A 14,966-nucleotide genomic window follows, 5' to 3' on the forward strand; every position below is an offset into this window, starting at 1 on the left:
AACTTCTAGTTATTATTTTAAAGCCTCCACTTTTGATGACAATGAGATTTTAATCTCATGAAAAACATGGTTTTTAAAATCTTCAAAATATTTGTTTGATTTAAAATTAAAAGTTATATTGTTTTACTAGATTTACTTTTCTAAAACTCCTCAAAACTTATATCTTAATAATTAAAAAAATAATACAAAAATAATAAAGAAAGTGTCTCATCTCAGTCTCCTCTACATGTGAAAAACTCGCTCTCTAGTTAATTGTTAGAATTTCAACTTGACTATAAATATATTAAATCAAATTTTAGTAAAGATATATTCATATAAAATCTTAAAATCTATACAAAATTTATCGAGACCTAACAAATCAAGATCACATAAAACTATTTCTTTTTTAAAAAAGATGGAAACTTCAATTTACATGTTTTGTTTTCTCTAACAACTAAGCCTTATACTTAGTTTGAATGATACATCTACACTTAATCAACCTCTTGAGCAAGTTGTTTTAGCTTTTCTTTCAAGATTGCCTGACTTAAAATATATTTTAAACTAATTCAGGAGCTTTTTTATTTATTTCTTCTTTATGAAACATCAACAAATATTGCAGTTTTTGCAAAAGTGTTGTTGTTGTCGTGGTTATTACAATGATAAAACTGTCTATTTTCAAGAGAAGACACCTCATTTTTATTTTCAAATGGTGGTGACAAGGACAGTTATGAAAGAAAAGGCCTGGTGGAGAATGTCGATGATTCGTTGAGATTTTGGTGGTAGTCCCACAAAATGAAACGACCTTGCATTGCTCTTTCGGGCAGAGAATGCTGCATAGTCTTTCCGTATCAGAAACATTCTGTACTGGATTGTTATTTGCAACGAGGGAGAGCCTCGGCTAACTAAGGAGAGCAAAAGTTTTATTGACGATTACTTCATCGTATCCAATCTCCTTGATCAAGACTGACATAAATGATCTTGCAGCATTGTTTAAAACAAACAAGCGCCATAAACAATTCAAATCACATAAAGTCCAAATTGAAGTTTGAACATAATCTTAAATGATGGTTGATAATCCCCTTATTACAATCAAAGGAATTCCCTCGATGGAAAAACATGGAACACGGCCATGTCAGGCGTCTACCGCCGCAGGGTGTGCAGAATGTACTCAGCATAAAGGTCCCTGCACCAAACAATGTATAAAAGTTCATAAAAAATGGTACTGCATCGAATTCGATAACTGGCATTGGAAGGAGATACAGAGCACAAATCCTTTTTTTTGTTCAGAGAAACTTACATTGAGTACTGGATAGCTTCAACAGCAGAATTTGAAGGTAAAAAGTCATTAACTGCAACCTCCTTGTTCTCATTTTTCTTGTCTGTGCAAGCGTGTTAAGAAATCAGTACTCGTCACATTGTAAACAAACATCAAACAATACTTGCTAAAATTAACACTAGTTAATGCAAGAGAGAGGATACAATCTTCAAAGAAACGGCGGATCTCAGAAAGACGATGAGGGGCCAGCTCCCTGATGTCAGTGTAGTGCTTGTACTCTGGATCATCAGCACAAACCGCAATAATCTTGTCGTCTTTCTCTCCCTGCATCAAAATGACAAGGTAATTTAATTGCAATATAAAGGAAAGAATTATCAATGGTAGAAACGTAAACTTTTAAGTATCAGTGATTCAATTAGCTTTAGAATTCCAGAAGATTACCTGGTCAATCATGGGCATAAGTCCAATAGCCCTGGCTCGCAGAAAACAGCCAGGAAGGACAGGCTCCTACTAAGATCAGAAATTCAATTGGATCACAAGGTGAGAAATTAAAAAACGGTACCATTAGGTGGAAAAACATTAAGCAGAATCTTGAATTTGAAATTAAATATCAAATAGAAATCAAGTCACCTGCATGAGTACCAAAACATCCAAGGGATCATTGTCTTCGCATAATGTGCGAGGGATGAAACCATAGTTGTGAGGATAGACCACCGAGGAATATAAAATCCGATCAACCTAAGCATTCATTTTGACAGAAAAAACAAACAAAAGGCTATGACTGATATGAAAAGAAAGTGTAAAGAACTCCCTCCATAGTCCAAAGTCTAGGACTATTTTTTTTCAATTTTGATGGATGCAGAATTATTCATACCTTGATTAGTCCTGTCTTCTTGTCCAGTTCGTATTTGACCTTACTTCCTTTTGTTATCTCAACCACCTGTTTAATTCAAGGGAAAAAAATCAAGAAAATACTTCACCATGAAAACTCCGAGCTTGGAAATCACCACTCAAATGTGCACTCTAGTTACAAGTCACAATTGTTTCTTGGGCAAAGGAACGTTAGTGAAAACTTAAGCAAAGAAACAAATGATTTGACGCAATAGTTTTCATATGATCATAAATATGTCATTTATTTCAGCTTTTTTGTTGGGTCTATGCAGTTTAATCTTATTTGATAGATAAAGTTAGAAGAAAGACTTACAACATTGAAAATGTGGGGAGCTCCAGGCCCTGCAGACAACATTTTTTGGGAGCATAATTAATTTCACAACTCTTCTTGAATGTAAATCAAATACAAACATCAAATACGATCATCTTCTGCATAAATACCAATTTCAAGATCATGCCAAGGATGTGCAGCAACAGTTCTCCTTGACAAAGATGAAAGGATTCTCTCGTTCAGACGGGGTGCTTGGCGCTTAGCTTCAACAACTTCATTTTCTTGTGTTTTCGTTTCATCACTCATCTGTAACCAGAAGAAGAAGTTATTTCAATGTCTGATGATGATTGTTGAACTTGCAGGAAATTATTCTCAGCTAGATAAAGCTCAATTCAAGGCAAGTCTAAATATGGTATAAACATACAGCCCAGGAGGGACCAAGAGAATGCAGACCATGGATCAATATTATTCATACAATTTAGGATTCATTTACATTTCGTTGGTATAAATAGCTAAATGACTAGACACTGATCTAGTGCCATCAAAGACTTGTCAATAACATCCACACAGGAGATTGACAATCCAAACCAGTTCTTGCAGTGCCAAGTTACTAAGACCTAATACAATGAATCAATATCATCAACTTCAATGGCGCGGAGGTGATTTATCGTGAAGATTAGTTTGTGTTTGCATTTAAATGGATCTCCAATTATTGTATCATTCTCAGGAATTCAGGACCACAAATTTAATTAAACAACTTTTCTCTTCAGTGGAGCTCAAGATGAATATATATCTGATCTTGACCTTAGCTCAAAATTCTTAGTATCTAAGCAAAAGTTAGAACCGAAGTTTCTCCCACCCAGAAAAGAAGAAAAAAAGAATTGGGATTTGTGCCTGTGCACAAGAACCCAGGAAAAGACATAACATTATGAAATGCACGGTGATATCTACAAAAACAAAGAGTATCAAAAAGTTTGATCGGTGAGTATTTGCAAAGAATCAGAAAAAGGGAAATGAAAAAATAAAGAAAAGAAACCTTCTTTGTGAGGAAGGAAGAAAAAAGAACATACCTTGGTCGATGAAGAAGGCACAGAAATATTGAAAAGAGAGTAGGGGCAGGGAAATGATCCTAACCTTGCGAGAAGGGTGTGCAGTATATAAGCGAGATATATGTTGTATTCTATGGTATTTATGGAAGGAAGAGGGAGAGAAACAAGGGTTGGTCAAATCGTCGTGTCTGAAGAGGAGAGAAGGTAGCTTGAAACCTCCTACAGCTATTTTGAGCTCAAAATCCTTAAAAGATTGTTTGTGTTGTCATCGTGTGCGATGAAAAATGAGTTTTAATGTCAAAGGACTGATAAAGAAACGCAAAGTACTCATCGTCTGGTATTATTTTGATGCTGGTTAAAATTGACCTTGTCCATGGCCATTTCAAAAAAAAAAAAAACAAACAAAAAAGGTGGGGAGAAGACCTTGTCGATCCAATCCAACCACCACAGGAGATTGACAATTGCAATCGGTAGGTGAGAACTTGTACTGTTTTTTTTTTTTTTTTTCGATTCCAATCACTCATCTCCAATTAAATTCTTTTGAAATTTGAGACCTGGGAGCTCACAGAAAAGAAAAATACTATAAATTACACATTACAAATTACAAAAAAAAAAAAAAACCTTGTAGGAAAATCGCTGTACACTTGGAGAGAAAATCACTGTGGAGTATTCCATGATAATTTTGTTTTTTTACAAAAATATTTTTGTCCTTATTTAATTCGTTGATATCAATGGGTCAAATAAATATTTTATTTCATACCTAGCTTTGAATAAAAAATCAGTTTTATTAGTTTAGAGGGATTAAAGTTTGGGGCCCCGATTTTAGAATTTAACAAATATTAAGTCGCTTTATTTTGTTTCATTAGGGATTGTTTGCGCGTTCAGGGCAAATATATATATATATATATATATATATATATATATATATATATATATATATATATATATATATATATATATTATTTTTAATTTATGTGGGGGTATTCGAATCAGTTTACACGTATCTCGACTAACCCCACGACTTCTGAAGTTAACAACCAGGTAATCTTTTAATGGCTATCAATATTAGCAGCCACAGGAATCGAACATGAAATCATATGAAAAACAAATTTTTAATTATAAGTTTTTATCATTAGACTATCTATTTAATAGATAAATATTAAAAAAATATATATACTTTTATATATATTATGGGTTGCTGTTCTTTATATTAGAGATTTTGAATCATAAGTGTCATATATCATGCATCGAATAATGTAACTCCTTGGCCATAGTTACATGCAAGATTTTGATTTAGATTCATCTAGCATAATTTAGTTTTTTAATTAATATGAATATTCGGATCAGTTTGTATATATCTTAATTAATTTCACGAGCTCTAAAATTAATGATCATGTAAATTTTCAGTGGTTTTAAAGCTTGCGGGACTCGAACTAGTAATCTTTATGAAACAAACCTAGAATGTAACCATTTAAGCTATACCCATCAAGGTTAGATTTTAGCTATTTTATTATTATTGTTGATGTTACTATGAAGATTATGAGAACCTAAAAGAATGTCCTGAAATATCGGCTGGTTTTTTATTGGCGACATATAGCTTATTTAGAATTGTGATAGCGGTTGTGATTCAAAATATTTTTAACTTAAAAATTTATTAAAATAATATTTTTTATTTTAAAAAAATTATTTTTAATATAACATATTAAAATATCTAAAAATATATATAAAAAATAAAAACAAAATATAATTTACATCACATTTACAAACAACATGTAGTGTTAGGCTCTAAGAACATATTCCTCCTTCGTGTTCAAGGCTTCAAAAAAAAAAACAGCTAGGAAAGTCTTGACCTGCCTTCCTACCTGCTGGTCCAATTTCTCCAACACATTTCCAGCTGGCTGCACGTCTCATCGAGTGAAAAGTGAAAACCCCCCTTCTGTCCATAGTAGGGTCTTAGTGGGCTGTGAGTGTCACTCAGCGAGGCCTTAGTTTATTCCTCGATTTGAGGCTGAGTTTTGTGCATTTTCCTGATAGGAAGTGTAAAAGAGGGGACATCCGCATCTGTGCCTTATTCCCTCTTCAAAAAATCAGTCATTTTGAGATGCTTTCTTATCGGCTAGAAGCCTCCCTCCCTCCCTCCCTCTTTGACGCGCTTGTTGTGCTGCCATTTTATGTTAAATTTACGGAAGATCAATGCTATTTTACAGCGTGACAATAAACATTCAACAGGAAAGAGTGATGTTACGAACGAGAAACTAGAAGAATAAACCTTGAATGCAGAAGAAGCCTTTAATGGAAAGAAATGTGTTGCAGAAGCAGAAGAAGTAATAGCAGATTGGAAGCAACATAACAGTTAGGGTGGTTAGCAAGAATTTGTCGCGGGGTACCATCAATTTGACACGTGGAACTGCTAGTTAAGGCTGTTACTAGTTAGTTAAATAGTAGATAAGTGGCATGTTTTACTATATCCTGGTCGGGTTAATTTTTATTTTAATATAAAACCGTTATAATCTCTTAGATATTTTTTTTATATTTTAAAAAAATATTTAGGAGTTTATAATGATTTTAAAGGAGAAAAAGAAATATGGGATCTGAGAGTTACATCATTGACTTGAATGAATACCTTTAATAATCTTGATTAATTGAATAATATGATTAAAAAAATCAATTTAAAAAAAAATTAAAAAAACCTATAGGAATTTGATGTGAAGATTTTTGTCTTCAAATTTTTATGAGATAGTATATCTAAGCTTGAAAAAAAAAATTTAATTTGGGTTGAATTTTGATTTTTTAACTCATTTTTAGATTTTTAGAGTTATTAGATGGTTTAAAAAGGGTTTGACTATGTTTCTTTAATATTTTTATAAATAAAAATAGGTTGGAAAATAGTTATTTCCCTGATTTTCCAGTCATTAAAATGATAGTTGGATTATAAGCATATAGATAATAATTAATTGATATTGATTTAGGTTGGTCTAATATATTAATATTATATATATATAAAAAAAAACATCTTAAAATTTTATATAATCAATCCACATGGTTGGATTTTTTATTATCGTCAGATTTTTTTTATATTAAAATAAAAGTTTTAGTTTGATCCGGAGCGCGGTACAGTGGCCGCTAACCGTCCTAAATGAACATGTATACGATGGTGATTCTGTCCTCTTAGCTTGATGGACTCAACATTGTCCAAGACACAAGGCCCGTCCCCTTTTTTGGGCTGATGCCTCCTGTCTATTAAGGCTTATTAGATAGGTTATCTGGGGGCCCATCTTCATCTCGAGGGCAAAGTTTTAAAATATTCAAGTCAAATCTCAAAATCCGAATATCACTTTTTCCCCATCCCCCGAAACCGACAACTGCCTATATTAGCCCCCGTTTGTTACTGTAGTTCAAACAGAGTTGTATAAGAATTGATTTTTTTTATTTTTTTTTTAAAAATATTTTATTGTATTTTTAAATTTTTTATGTGTTGATTTTAAAAATAAAATTTTATTGTTGTTGTATATTTTTAAAACAAAAAATATTTTAAAAAATAATTATTATCACACTCTCAAACAATCATAAGTCATCCATCAATATTTTGTTATATTCTAAGATATGAGAGATGAAAATAGGAGAGATAAGATAAAAAGAAAATAAGAATATATATTTGTGTTTGTTAGTGATATATAAGATAAAATAATTGTTTTTTAATCTTCGTTTGGTTATAATGGACAATATAAAACAAAAAAATCTATTTTATCATTAACATGTATTACTATAAAACTTATATGTTTTTAAAAATAATTAGATTTTTTTTTTATTTTAGTTTATATTAAATATTAAAATTAATAATATTATAATAAATTCAATTATAAAACTAGAACTAACCTAGCAACATGACTTGGAGTTGGGCCAGCCCAGGGCTTGTAATAGTTCGAGTTTAAAAAAATAGAGGAATGATTAACTCGACCCAACCCGATTAAAAACCTAGAATGAAACACAAGTAAAAAACTAGTTGACTCTTTTTTTTTCATAACAAGGTTGCCTCAATTATATTTTAAATTTGTTTTTGGATTGATCATTTTGACATGTGACTTGAACCTTGTCTCGAGTCAAGCCCTGAGTTAACTTTTAAAAATATAATAATAATCATTTTTATTTTTACATTGACTTAGATCAACCAAGCTTATGACCTGACTCTCGACCAATAACATGGGCTTTACCTCATATTAATTTCCGAATTGAGTGTTAAAACTATGATAATAATTATTTTTATTATTATATATTTTTTAAAAAATTGAAAGATTTTTACAGATATATTATAAAAATAAAAATAAATATTGTATTTGGTGACATGTTCTCCTTGCAACTTTTATTTTAAAAATATATAAATTCTCTTAAAAATGATCCAAAAAAGAAATTTATTTTTATATATATCTTTAACCACCACGTACATTTGTATCGTCACTGTTTCTGTGCCTTGTATTCCACCAATGTAATGAAAAGCTACCTAAGTGATTAGCATGTACTTAATTAATGTTCCTCTTTTCCAGCCGTAATTATCACATATAAAATAAAAGAGCCATCAAACCGAAACAAATAATAATAATAATAATAATAATAATAATAAGAATTTTACTGGGAATGCTCACCTAAATTAAGATGTATACACGCACAAGGAATTATAATCCATAACCAAAAGGAACCCAAAATTTAATCCCACGTTATATATATATATCCCAAAAAAGAATTTATACAGTGCAAACAGAAACACCGAAAACCAATAAATAAAACAAATAATAGAAGAAAAGGAGCATAATTTGTCAGTCGCCTTTGCGTTCTCCGATCCCCTCTGTCCTGGCATTAATTCATTCCATCCATCTATAGGCTAACGGCGTCTTTTCCCCGCATTACACAACACCGCACCACACGCATAAAGATCAGCAACACCAAGACAAGACAGAACTACATGAAACTGCTGCAGCAGCAGCAACATTATAAATATTTTGTCACTCTTTAATCACACCTCCACCAACACCAACACCCAGTTTTTTTACTACTACTTTTTTTTTTCCTTACTTCACTTGTTTCTTATTTTGCGATGGAACCTAATCAGACTCGTTTGGTCGGTGATTATATACTTGGCTCCAGAATCGGGCGGGGTTCTTTTGCCGTTGTTTGGAGGTCTATACACCGTTTTTCCGGTTTTCAAGTTGCGGTTAAAGAAATTGACAAAAAACTGCTTACTCCAAAAGTTAGTGAGAATTTGCTTAAAGAAATTTCTATTCTTAGCACTATAAATCACCCCAACATTATTCGCTTTTTTGAGTCTATCGAGGTAACTATGCTCCCCCCCCCCCTCCTTTTTTTACTACGATCTTATGTTCTTGCAGTTATTTGATTTTTTTTTGTAACGATATCGTTTTTTCTAGACTGAGGACAGGATATTTCTTGTACTGGAATACTGTGAGGGAGGTGATCTTGCTTTTTATATTCAACGCCATGGGAAAGTGACTGAGGCTGTTGCAAGGCACTTTATGAGGCAATTGGGTATTGTGCACGATCAATTTTATACTATCAATCTTGCTTTTATAAAATTTTCCGGTGGTTCTGTTTTATGAATTTTTAAAATAATTTCTTAACGTTTGAACATGGAAAGATACTGTTTTGGGTGTTCAACTCACGCTTTTAGTGTTTTCTGCAACTGGGTACTTGCCAATGTAACAATTCTTTTTTTCCTGGCTGTTTAATTAGTGTTATATTGATTATAGTGACCTATTTGGGTGTCTGTTTAAGTTTAAGATGGCTTGCAGTTTGTTTTAAGGATGATAAATATAAATTGAATGGGGAAAGAGGATATTTAATTCAAGGTTTTTTCATAATCGGAAAGCTGGGAGGTTTTTCACAAAACAATTTGTTGGGAGTATATTTATCCCTCCTTTTACTGCTGTTCACGAGGGAACTAAACAAACATACTCTATTTTCTTTTTTTGGATACAGCTGTGGGGTTGCAAGTGCTTCAAGAAAAACATCTTATTCATAGGGACTTGAAACCACAGGTACTTGATTATTTTCGTAGTTCTATTCTGGCAACATTTAGTGAGATTATCTTATTGCTGCAGTTGCTGTGAATAATCTTATTCTGGAAACAGCATCCTTTTTGTTAGGGCCTGTGCATCTGCACGTATTATTTCTCATCTACTCACACAGTACTCTTATGTTCCTTTCCAGTTTGTTTGCCCTGGTTATTAGCAGCTAATTTAGCTTCTCTCTTCCTAATGTGATTTTAAACTGAGAAGTAATCGTACTTGCAGAACCTACTTTTGTCATCAAATGATTTAACTCCGCAATTGAAGATAGGTGATTTTGGCTTTGCAAGGTAAGCATGCTTTGATGTTTATGATTTTTTCCCCGGGAAGTGCTACTACTTTTCAATCCTGGTAATTTCCCCCAAGAATAGAAATGTCATTTGTTTTTAGCATACTCAACCAAGTTGAAGCTGCCCAATTTCCATTTATCTGGCTTGCCTTCGAAGTTTCATCGTGGTGTATCTAGCCCCTATATATTTCATAAGCCACATCCTAATTTTGTTTTTGTCCTTCAAAGAGACAATTTCAATAATGTGTTCCAATTCCATATGAGACCTCTTAAATCATTTCAATAACAACACATGCTGCTGAGTGCAGATTTATGTTCAGCTCTTGGTCTAGGGAGTGGTCATGGAAGGGCTATTGCTGGTTTCTATTGTCAGACCTCTGTGCAAACATAATTTTTTAGTAGCTTTGCTAATGTATTTGTTAACTATACATAATAACTAGTATGTAGAAAAGTCTAGTTCACTGGGAAAATTGTGAAAGCAACTTCATTCAGCAGCTAAACGTGACAAAATTCTGTTATTGATCTAAACAGAAAAAACCTAAAATACTAAGTTGCCACGTAATGTTCATGAGATACTCTCTTACACTCAGTCATCTCTCTGAATTTCTAATATTCCAGGTCCTTGGCATCATCAGAGTTGGCTGATACACTATGCGGCTCACCATTATACATGGCTCCAGAGATTATTCAGAATAAAAAGTATGATGCAAAGGTGATGTAACATTGAGTGTACATGAAATTGAGAGCAGTCGAAGCTAATTTTCAAGTATTACCATTAACATAATTTCTCATATATGCAGGCTGACTTATGGAGTGTTGGCGCAATTTTATTCCAGCTGGTAACTGGGAAGCCACCATTTGATGGCAATAGCCAATATCAGGTTTCAAAAGAATTATATGCAAACCAAACATAATGAGAAACATTAGGTTTTTCCATACATTATGCAGCTCAAGGCTAATTCTCACTGCTATTTCTGTACACAGCTTTTCCAGAATATTTTGACATCTCCAGAGCTGAGGTTTCCAGAAGGTGCATTGGAGGAGCTGCATCCAGATTGTGTTGATCTATGCAGAGGCCTTTTACGCCGAAACCCAGGTACTGATTACTATGGTGGATTTTTGTGCTTGTATATGTGCACATACTAGGTGCATGCCTTTGCGTGTTGGTCGGGTGGTTTAGTGGTGGAACTATACAAGCCAAGTTAAAAATATACAAGGGTCACTGCATAGTCAGTGCTATAACTTACCCACAAAATTTTCATGTAAATGTTTCAAAACTTTCATTTGCAGTTGAGAGGTTAACATTCAAAGAGTTCTTCAATCACAAGTTCCTTGGGGAGCCAAGGTAATGTTCTGAATTCTGAACCTCCATTTTTATTATGCATTCTTATTGGTGCATTTCATGTATGCTGACACTTTCTGCTTTGGCTCATTAGCAGTTTGGCATATCGAAGCTACTTACATATGTTTACTAGCACAAAATTTTGTAGGCTATTGGTGAGTGCCAAATCTTCTCCACTTCCACAAGTGAAATCAGTGGCTGGGCAGTTTGATGCGTCTGCTTCTGATACAAGGTCTCAACTGGAGCATGACAACTTAACAGTGCTGGAAAAGGTCTGTGACAGAAATGAAAGTGTTCATGGGTCTTTGCCAAATAGTGTCCATGATAGGATGGGGAAATCTGCTGACGGCAGCCAATCTTTGTCGGATCAGCTTCGAGGTCTGTTTTTATTATATTTTATCCTGTTTGTTTTCTTAGATGTTACAGTTTAAGCTCGTGTGTTTTTTTTTTTGGCAAGCAATGATTGTCTCTTTTCTATTCAGTTGCTGATTTAATGGAGTCCATAGAGAAGGATTACGTTATTGTAAATCATCATTTTGCGTCAATGGAAAATTTCTCTTATTACCTTGAGACATCCCTGCATGATAGCTCCACCAGCAAAGCTTCCGTATACCTACCTCAGAAGAAAAACCAGGATACAGCAGTTGCTACACAAACAAAGGAGTTTACTGATAGTTCTGTTGGCAGTGCAAACAATCCTGAGGTTCATGGATCAGAACCATTAAGTGTGTCATGTGTGCCAACTATCTTAAGGGAAGCACAACGACTACCCATACTACATCCCTCGATTAAGCTTCAATTCTTAAATCAGTATGCACAGGAAATTGCAGAACTAGCCCAAGAAAAGGTGAGTTTTTAGGTATGTTATGCTGAGCTCTTGTCTAACTTTTGTTGATTAATCCGTCAATTTTGGATGGGTCATGTAATGGAAGTTAAAATTCAGAGTCATCACTCATCAGGCATATTCTTTGGTTCGCACAAAGACGAAATGAATTATAAATCCAGATGATGCCTGTTTAGGCAGATGTACTATACAGTTGCAAAATTACATGAACAGAGGTTTTTTTTTTGCTTTGCTCTTATGTTCTTCATGAGCAGCATGTTCAAAACACTAACTCAAGGGAGCTGGCATTTTTTCCCCCAAAGCAAGGAGCTTGCAGCAGATGGCAGATGTTATATGCTCATTGTTTTTCATAGTATTTTATTTGTTGTGATGTTTGAGTTCTTAAGGTGTTTACATGATTCCTGTTTCCTACATCATTGATCATCAAGGCACCAGGCATCATTATCACAAACCTTATTTCTTACAAGAACCACTTTTAGTATTTCACATGAATTCTTGAGCTAAACCACAATGATGTATGCAGAAAATTTCATGTGCTATCACCAAGCAGCTGAAGAGTAGAAAGGATACACATATATAATACCACTGCTAAACATACTTGCACATGCCCAATTGCTCTTGAACAGATCTTGTATATTAGTTACTGTTTAATTTCCTGGAGAAATGGTCCCTTTCTGTTTTTGATGTAAAGTTTTACTGTTGCTTGCAGTATGATGCAGGAATGTTTCTAGAATCATTTTCAGTTGAGCTTGTTGTTTTGGCTATATGGAAGAGAGCTCTCGAAATTTGCAAACACTGGGTGGCCTCTACTGGAGGGAGCAAATTACATGAAAGCAGTTCAGCCAATGAATCTGCCCTTGTTTATGGAGGCACAAATTTAACTCCACCTGCAATTGGTAAATTGGATTTTATTGAGCCTTCATCAGCCTGCAAGTGGGCAGAAAAAGGGTTCATTCTTGCATTTGATCATGCAGAGAAGTTGTCAAATAGCCTCCGAGACATGGATGGTATGGCTTATATCAATGTGCTGTCCTTATGCATGTATTTTTTTCCCCCCGTGTTACTGCATTTGCAATTTCCTCATCTGTCAAATATGCTGTAGCTGCTGCTGAGATGCCTGATGCCATGGAGCTGATATTCCAAAAAGCACTTGCTGTTGGGACAAGTGGTGCTGTAAGTGACCAACATCTGTGCTGCATGCGTCAATTTTCCTGTTCCTTTTACAAATACATTAATGCTGGGCAGTTCTTGTCTTCCTTCAGGTAGATGAGTATATGGAGAACAAGGGTGGTGCTGATAACTCATATTCCAAAGCAATGCTTCTGCTACATTTTATAATGGAAGAAGCAACATCTCTCCCATTGAACCCTCCATTTTCATTAACTCCTGCTAGTAGGAAGCGAATCAAAAGCTACATTTTGAACTTGCAGTGTCGTAGGTCTCGCTTTTCAATGTTGCAGCCATTTCCTGAACAATCCTCGGATTCTCTTACCAAGTAAAATGCAACTCGTGTACAGCTACTTTTAGAAACTTTCCTATGCTGCAGATCACCAACACATCACCTGGAAATTAAGGTCAGATGTGGCATGCAATTTTAAGTTTGCATGTTTTGTAAAATGGATGCGCACAGTAATATGCTAACATGACTTAAGAAGCACTTTGATGCATGTATGATGTACAGAACATACAGCAGACTCGTCATCCTGGAAAAGCAATAGCCTGTGTTTGAGTTGTGTAAATAAGACAGATTCTTCATATTTTTTTTCCTGGAAAGAATTGTGAATATGAGTGCTTGCTTACTTCAAGTTTTAAGTTCATCGTTGTTACCTCAAATCAGTTGTATTCAAGGTCTAATATGATGAGGTGAATAGCAGATTCCCACTTTCAAGAACAAGGATGACAAATAGAACATGCTAGTATTTGGAGGCAAAATTACGAGCCTAACCCATACGTTATTCGATTGTTCGATCAGCCATCTAATGGTCTTGTTGGACGCAAAGCCTCAGACACGAACCCCTGACCTCCCCAGGGGAGAAGCAAGCTTGCTTGCCATGTCGTCGGTTTTATTCGGAAGCCTGCCCAAACTGTGGGGTTTATCATCTACAGTCCGCGGACATGGACTGTTGACAAATGTTAGTTCTTTATCCGTCATCGTTGATACATGATGCAATTTAAATGGAAAAGGCAAATCCAACCTGTGCCAGAAGAAATTTTGTTTTTTTACAAGAGTAATTGTATATATAAAAAAAACTATATAGAGCTTGTTTAATAGTGTGGTTGCGGATGTTTTTCAAATAATTTTTCATGCCAAAATACATGCTAATGATGTTTTTTTATTTTTTAAAAATCATTTTTGACATCAGCACATCAAAACAATTCAAAACATACAAATCATATTAAATTTTAACAAAAAAAATTTAAATTTTTTGAGAACACGCATTGAACCGCGTTCCCAAACATACTCATGAAAGTAAAGGTGACATATCTCAAGAAGTATAAAGGCATGTTCTAACGTCAAACTGACCAAAAATAACTAGAAAAACAAAAGTTAAAATAAAATAAAAAATAAAAATAACTCTAATGAAAAACTGAATTATTCTTCTTCTACCTAATAAAATAAACTGTAGTTAAAAGAACTAATAGAACAAGTAGATGCAAAAATTTCAGATGAATGTATGCCCATAATAGCAAAGGTCATTATGTTATAATAGGTCAACCCATAAAAATCTTGCTCATGATAGCATTTCAAATTATAAAAAAATAAAAAAAATAAGTGATTATATATCTCAACATGTAACCTACAAAAAATATATACAGGAAATGATCTAGAAAGGATGTAGCATGTCCATGATGTGAAGATGACTCATACAAGCAAGCTAGAGAATAAATGAGTCCATGGATGAATTCTGAGAATCAAAGAAAATGGTGTATAGAATTTGCGGGCCTGA

At 33.9% G+C, this 14,966-nt stretch overlaps 2 protein-coding genes across 3 annotated transcripts; one reads left to right on the forward strand and one right to left on the reverse strand.

Moving 5' to 3' along the window:
• Positions 1 to 878: 878 nt before the first annotated feature.
• Positions 879 to 3,898, reverse strand: LOC133681417 (soluble inorganic pyrophosphatase 1). 2 transcript variants are annotated; one of them, XM_062104461.1, is made up of 9 exons: positions 3,552 to 3,898; positions 2,588 to 2,723; positions 2,460 to 2,488; positions 2,130 to 2,195; positions 1,886 to 1,993; positions 1,697 to 1,762; positions 1,459 to 1,579; positions 1,277 to 1,358; positions 879 to 1,162 (listed from the first exon to the last, which is right to left on the reverse strand). In XM_062104461.1, the coding sequence occupies exons 2-9, from the start codon at positions 2,721 to 2,723 to the stop codon at positions 1,120 to 1,122; spliced, it is 651 nt and encodes a 216-aa protein (XP_061960445.1). In that variant the 5' UTR covers positions 3,552 to 3,898; the 3' UTR covers positions 879 to 1,119. The 2 variants fall into 2 exon arrangements, with proteins under 2 accessions (XP_061960445.1, XP_061960444.1); XM_062104460.1 differs by having other exon boundaries at positions 3,488 to 3,894.
• Positions 3,899 to 8,274: 4,376 nt separating this feature from the next.
• Positions 8,275 to 13,835, forward strand: LOC133681891 (serine/threonine-protein kinase ATG1a). The gene is made up of 13 exons (XM_062105077.1): positions 8,275 to 8,792; positions 8,887 to 9,004; positions 9,455 to 9,513; positions 9,769 to 9,833; positions 10,451 to 10,544; positions 10,633 to 10,713; positions 10,817 to 10,928; positions 11,123 to 11,177; positions 11,323 to 11,552; positions 11,657 to 12,021; positions 12,728 to 13,025; positions 13,121 to 13,191; positions 13,281 to 13,835. Exons 1-13 carry the CDS (start codon positions 8,556 to 8,558, stop codon positions 13,515 to 13,517), a joined length of 2,022 nt encoding a protein of 673 aa, XP_061961061.1. The 5' UTR covers positions 8,275 to 8,555; the 3' UTR covers positions 13,518 to 13,835.
• The last annotated feature ends 1,131 nt before the right edge of the window (positions 13,836 to 14,966 follow it).

Source organism: Populus nigra, chromosome 2 (genome assembly GCF_951802175.1).
Source record: "Populus nigra chromosome 2, ddPopNigr1.1, whole genome shotgun sequence".
Lineage (NCBI taxonomy): Eukaryota > Viridiplantae > Streptophyta > Magnoliopsida > Malpighiales > Salicaceae > Populus > Populus nigra.